At 41.6% G+C, this 6,961-nt stretch overlaps 1 protein-coding gene across 1 annotated transcript; it reads left to right on the forward strand.

The window, feature by feature from the left end:
* The first annotated feature begins 387 nt into the window (after window positions 1-387).
* Window positions 388-1,956, forward strand: GJA9 (gap junction protein alpha 9). Its single transcript, XM_086958729.1, has one exon. The coding sequence runs from the start codon at window positions 388-390 to the stop codon at window positions 1,954-1,956; it is 1,569 nt and encodes a 522-aa protein (XP_086814855.1).
* Window positions 1,957-6,961: the final 5,005 nt, after the last annotated feature.

Consider the following 6,961-nt stretch of genomic DNA (forward strand, 5'->3'; position numbering starts at 1 on the left):
ATTTCCCTAACTTAAAATTCAAGATTCTAATTGGCTTAGTAGCATCAATGGAAGATAAAAGTCTCTAGTCAAACTTCGGGCTACCTTCCTTGTGAAGCACCAAAAACCTCATTGATACAAGACTGCATAACCATGATCATATTGAGTCACTGTACGATAGATGAGTAAGCATATTATAATCTTTACTGCAGGTATCTTCAAAGACTACCTTACTATAAGTTCATTACTATACGTCATGATTGGTAAACCCTTGACTTTGTGTAGCGGCAATGCTATGATCCTTTACAATCTCTATGTGTTACGTTGATGACAGAGAAGTTGAGGATGGTACTGATAATGATTTTCTTTCTTTACGATGTCTTTTAGTGTTGATATGGTGGATGAAGGATGGGTGACTGGAATTTCCTTGGTGTCATCCTGGAAGAGGTCCACATTCACTCTACCATCGTGGGAAAGATCTGGCTCACAATATTATTCATCTTCCGAATGTTGGTCCTAGGTGTCGCTGCTGAAGATGTGTGGAATGATGAGCAGTCTGACTTTATCTGCAACACTGAGCAGCCAGGTTGTAGAAATGTGTGTTATGACCACGCCTTTCCAATATCACTTATACGTTACTGGGTCTTGCAAGTCATCTTTGTTTCCTCCCCCTCGTTGGTCTACATGGGGCATGCCTTTTACAGATTAAGAGCTCTGGAAAAAGAGAGGCAAAAGAAAAAAGCGCAGCTCAGATGGGAACTAGAAGGTGTAGATGTGGACATGTCTGAAGCGAGAAGACGATTAGAGCGGGAACTCCGACATTTGGAGCAACGCAAACTAAACAAGGCTCCATTGAGAGGCTCCCTCCTCTGCACTTACGTAATACATATTTTTACTAGATCTGCAGTGGAGATTGGGTTTATGGTTGGCCAATATATCCTTTATGGAGTACATCTTGGCCCTTTGTATAAGTGTCAGAAAGACCCATGCCCCAACATTGTTGACTGTTTTGTGTCAAGACCAACAGAAAAGTCTGTGTTTATAATGTTTATGCAGTGCATAGCCGCTGTCTCATTATTTTTAAATATTTTAGAAATTGTTCACTTAGGCATAAAAAAGATTAAAAAGGGGCTTTTGGGCCAGTGTAGAATGAACCAAGATTACGAGGAAAACAGATGTAAAAATAACTCTGTCATGCACCACTCTTGCATCGGAATCTCTGCCAGCCCCCATAAGACGCTCCCGTCTGCCCCTAGCGGATATACCTTATTGATGGACAAGCAAAGTGATCCTGCAGTCTATCCAATTCTAAATCCACCTTCTGCTTTTCAGCCGATTGAAGACGATCATATGGACGATCAAAGGAACTCCACAGAAGATGAAGGAAAGATGCACAATGCGGTGCAACCTACACAGGTCACTGAAAGACATCTTCAGAACACTAGCTCAAATAACAATGAAGGTATAAGCAAGATATTTGGTCCTGACATTAATGGTATGCGGAAGCACGAGCAAAAGAGAAGCCATGGTTTCAGGAGCCTAGAGTCTAGTTTGGGGAGTACTTCAGGTTTCCGCACGCGCAGTCCAGTTGAACTGCTTTCACCGACCTCTGAAGAACATTCACTTAGTAGTATGACATCGAACATGCCAAGGAACTTGGTCCGCAAGTCACGTAGAGTCAGTGGTCTCTGGCACTTCTCCCCAGTGGCAGAGGGTATGGACTTCTCCACTGATTCTGATTTCAAGAGCATTAACCGTGGAAGATACAGTTTCAGTCCAAGCCAGGCTAAGGTCCAGTCCAATACTGACATAAAGCAACCAAGCAGACCAGACACCCCTGACTCAATAGGGGAGCTGAGCTCCGAATCCAAGAACAGCAGGAGCTGTGACAGTCCTCAGGCTTTTCAATCATCTCGGCGGATGTCATTGGCAAGTAATGCCAGCAGCAGGCGTGCTCCCACCGATCTTCAGATCTAAGTGTTAGTTATCTTTGCATTATCAGTACAGTACAATAAATGAGCAAAGTAAAAGAGGTTATTCAGTTTTTAATTATGTTTTAAACATGATAAAGTTTATCCTAGTGTTATGTTGGGATATCACAGTGTTCATCTAGCCAACACATGGATGAATGGTAGGTTAAACATTAATTTCTATATATTACAGATAACTTGATATGTTACTGAGTGAACCCTGTTCTTGCATGACCATCCAGGACACAGTCTCAGCCCTGTGAAGTCAAAGTTCCAAAAGTAAGAGACATATTAAACCAACATATTCCCCAAAGTTGAGTTAATGGTAACAAAACAGTAATGACCAGGTGTTTGCCCCTTCTACCACCAGCACTGGTTTCTAGTTCTGTCATGATCCAGCATTATCAACAGCATCCCGCCACAAGTCGGCTCTGCCCTTAAAGTGCCTATATGGTACAAAATACACAATTGTATTTATGCACATCATTAACTACAGAACAAATATAGCTAACGTTCTTCAATCTAGCATTGAATATACCAGTTACAGAGCCTTTCTTTGTGGATCTACCAATAGCTACAGGACCTTTGGAAGATACAATACCAGTAGATACCGATTCTTTGGATAGTACCAACCCTTGACAAGATGCTTCAAGGCCGTATGGTTATTATAGCTAAGGGCATCGACTGTCTGAGTGGACCGGATAGAGGTCATATTTTCTAGGATTGCTAATGGTATGGAGAGTTAACTAATGATGATGCCCTGATGGGCCAACTTTAGATGGCCCTGTGCAAGACAAATCTGTTCCATATATTAGAAGGTTTTACGCCTGTGCTACTCTGTAAGTTGGAGGCTTAGATCTTATGATCTAAGCCTTCAGCATACAGCTATACAAATAACCTTGGGTATATAGGATGACGTTAAATTAGTTAATCCCTGCAGGTTTAGCTGTTTTCCATAACTAACCTCCAGACTGGACCAATTTAACCATTAAACTGTATGATTAAAACAACAACTTACATAATCGTTTAACTGCCTCACTAAGATTTTACAAGCACCTGTCATGACTGCTGTGTCCAGTCGAAGATGTGTGCTGAAGGGTTAGCAGTTACCCACAATTCTATGAGGGACCTGCAGGGTAGCACACAACACCTGATTAATGTAAACTGAGTGACCTCCAGCTATCACTGTTCTTCTGTCCAACATACTGTTCAGAGCTGCATCCAAAGACAAGGTAAGGGAACCTTTCTGGTCACTCACAGGCAACACCAAACTCTTTCCACATAGATCTAATTTTAAATACAAAACACTTCTTACCAAGCATTACACCCTGGTGTTGCCTGCTACTTCTTTGGGCTCCTGCACCTCTTAAGGGATATGAAATGGCATACATACTTATGCCATTACCTTTACAATCTTGTGACAACATTTTAATATAGTTTTAGTTCTCTGAAACCCATTTCACACCAAAGGAATTCTAAAATTATCACTTTCCGAAACCAACTAAAGCACTCAGCCTACTCATTATGTAATTGGCTTAGTAGCATCAATGGAAGGAGAAAGTCTCTATTCAAACTATAAGACAGCAGACCGCAATTGCAGTTTTTTTTGTAATGCGGATATATCCTCTAAGGCGTGTTGGGTGCAGTAAATCATTTAAAGAGTTTTCAAACTCTTTTATATATTCTCCCTGATAGAACAGAAATATTGAAATTACACGTTTGGTTCGGCTATCAAGGTCTGTCAAAACCGTAAATTGGCAATAACCAGCGCTGCATGAAACTATAATTTTACTTGAAAAGTTGACAAGCTTAGCAACTTCCTGAAGTTAGGAAGGCTGTCATTTTTTAAAAACACAGGGGCCGATTCATAAAGGTAATTTGAGACAAAAGCCTAACTTTACTACTTTGGTATTCACAGAAGTCATTTACAACTTTTGATATACACAGAAGTCATTTACGAGTCGTCCCTTTACGTCCATACTCAGGGCGGAATCTCCACAACAGGGCCAGAATCTCCGCACTCAGGTCGGAATCTCTGCAGTCGGGCTGTATCTCCATTCTAGGGCCAGATGGTCATTGTCTTTAATGTTGAACACCTGTGTAAGCCTTTACCACCCCCGTACTCTAGCTGAAACACTGCAGCCCAACAACCAATCCCAGCCCTAAGCAAACATAAAAATAAAGCTATCACTTACAGACCTCTCAACCTGTCACTCAGTTAATACTTTATTAATTTTTAGACACCGTCTTTAAAACATACATTCCTTAAAAACAAAAACATTTTATATACAATGACACCATAAAGTACAGCTAAAATCCCGGAACCCATACTATTTGCACTATAAGACACTAATCAAAAAAAATTGTAAGGAATTTTGCCAGTGCACAAGCCACATCAAAGAATTCCATAATAAAAGTGCTAGTGCATCATTCCGACAATATATATTGTATTTCAAAAAGAGGTTTTAAAATCAAGCAACTGAGCATACAAAAATGGCGACAATCAATTAAAACATGAACATTAAAATTATGAGACGGCAGACCGCAGGTGCAGTTTTTATCTGGATCTAGGAAGGGTTCAAATTTCTCTGCTCTTACATAACGCACATTTAATGCAACCCGGAACTTTAATAGTAGTAATCGTAGCCGTGCATCTGGGAATGCAGATAAGTATGAAAATACATTTGTATTTGCCCGTTAATCGACCATGTATTTTGTGGATGATTTATTCCTTACATATTTCAAGTCCGCCAACCTCAATTCTTTATTATAGGCTGTTTTTAATTCTGCTTTGAGAGTGAGCTGCAATGTCTTCTAATCTTTTCTTGACCTTCTTTGACCACTGTAATTCACTTCTTTCTGCTTCAGTGAAACAGCAGGCTGATATCTTCTGAGTATTCGAGACCAACATTTTTTCCCAGAAACGCAGAGTTGATTTATAGGCTAGGAAGTTCCAGGCTTGCAGTTTTGATTATAATTTTATTGCCTGGAACACTGCACCTTTGGGGAGGGCCAACAATTTTTTTCAGACATTTGCTTTCGCACCACTCCCATCTTTCCTCCGTACTAATTACTAGCAACTCGGCCCCGTAGAGGCATTGCGTGGGGACCATTGTGTTATAAGCAGGCCCACCATAGGTCTTTTTAAAGTGAACAAGCCCCCTTATCGTGGCTAATGCCTTCGACTCCACTGCCCTGGACTCATCAGTCCAACTCAGCTGACTGGTAAATATCATGCCCAGGTACTTGTAAGAGGGCACAGCCTCTACCCTACTATTTCCTAACTGTCAAATACACTGTTTACATTGTATTTCAAACATGATTATCTTTGCTTTTCCGATGTTTATCTTCAGTTTATTAGCCTCGTGATAATGATACTTCATTAACTTCCTCTGCAGGCCCACTTGGGTCATGCCCAGAATTACTGGATCATCTGTATAGAGTAGACACAACACATGTTTTCCTCCCATTTTCAGGAAAGAAGAACAAGTCGCTGTAAGCTCTCCCGGAAGGTCAGCTAAAAATAGGGAGAACAATGTGGGAGTCAGGACACAGGCCTGCCTTAATCTATTCTCCAAGAGAATTCTCCCAGAGAGGGCCCTGTCTAACGCAAGTTCTACTTGGGCCCAGTTGCTGGTATGCAATTCCTGAAGAATTGCTACTAAGCAATTAGGAATACCCTGACGTATTAATTTTGTCCAAAGAATACTATGATCAACCCGATCAAACTCTGAGCTGAAATCAACAAAACAACAGAATAGGTTCCCTGTTGTTTCTCTTGCCTTCTTCTCCAAAGCCCATAAACTGAAGCAGTGATCTATTGTAGAGTGTCCAGCTAAAAAGCCTCCTGACTCCATTGGAATAATTTTGTTTCCTTCTATCCAGTTCTTTAAAGCCCTTATTATTACTTTGGAGTACAGGTTTGCACCTACATCCAACAGACTTATCAACCGGTAATTCCCTGGGCCGTCCTTTGCTCCTTTGTTATGTACTGGTTTAATTATTGCACCCTTCCAATTGAGTGGGAATATCCCGGACTTAGTTATATAAATAAAAACTTTGAAGAAAAATCTTGCCCACCACAAATGATTTGACTTAATTGGAATTGCAGACAGGTTATCTGGTCCTGCTGCCTTTGTTAAATGTAAGGAAGGTATCAGCTTGTCTATGGATTGAATAGAGAATGACTCCAAAGCCTTTGCACCCACAGTTGCCCAGCCCTTCTTAACCACTGTCTCACCTGACTTATAAATATTAGTTAAGACGGGGACCCAATCTGCTTCTGACACAATGCATCTTGCTAGAGGGACAGCCACACCACGTCCCTTCTGGACGGCATGTCACTGAATGTGTTTGTTGCTCTGCCCCTTGCCATGCGTCAAGAAGATTTGAGGAGGAGGAAGAGGGGGAGAAGAGTAGAGAGGTTTTTCAGACAAAGGATTAATCTTTTTGGGATGTTCAGCAAATATGTCAGGGCCAGATACCGTTTTCCCTCAGATGTCATCTTGGAGATGGTTTGTGAGTGAAAGTAGGAACTTGACTCTGTGGCCTGTTGCTCCCATGCCATCCCGGCCTATCTCAAGATCCTTGCTGCTCTCCCATTTTTTGCTACAGGGTCGTTCCAATGGGCATCTCTCTGGCAAACCAATCGCAGTGCTTGCATCAGGTACTGCGCTGCATCAAAAAGAGAGACCATCTCCACATACGAATGTTCCTTACACTGGACAGGAGACAACGGTTAGCTAGAGATTTCTACATCATTTCTCACTTTCCACGTGTGCTGGGTGTAATTGATAGTACCCATGGGGTTCTTCAGTGACCTCGCGGCATCGCACACATCTTCTGCAACAGACACCAATGGCATCCCATCAATGTGCAGGGTGTCTATGATGCAAGTCGTAGATTAATTGATGTGCATGCAATATTTCCAGGCAATACCCATGACAGCTTGTATTCTGCAGGTCATCTCTTGCCCAGTGGATGGCTGTGGGAGAATTTGGCAACATGTGACC

Source organism: Lissotriton vulgaris, chromosome 2_1, assembly GCF_964263255.1.
Source record: "Lissotriton vulgaris chromosome 2_1, aLisVul1.2, whole genome shotgun sequence".
NCBI lineage: Eukaryota > Metazoa > Chordata > Amphibia > Caudata > Salamandridae > Lissotriton > Lissotriton vulgaris.

Coding starts and splice junctions, on each gene's coding strand:
- GJA9 (XM_086958729.1), top strand. CDS start 388: ATGGGTGACTGGAATTTCCTTGGTGTCATCCTGGAAGAGGTCCACATT.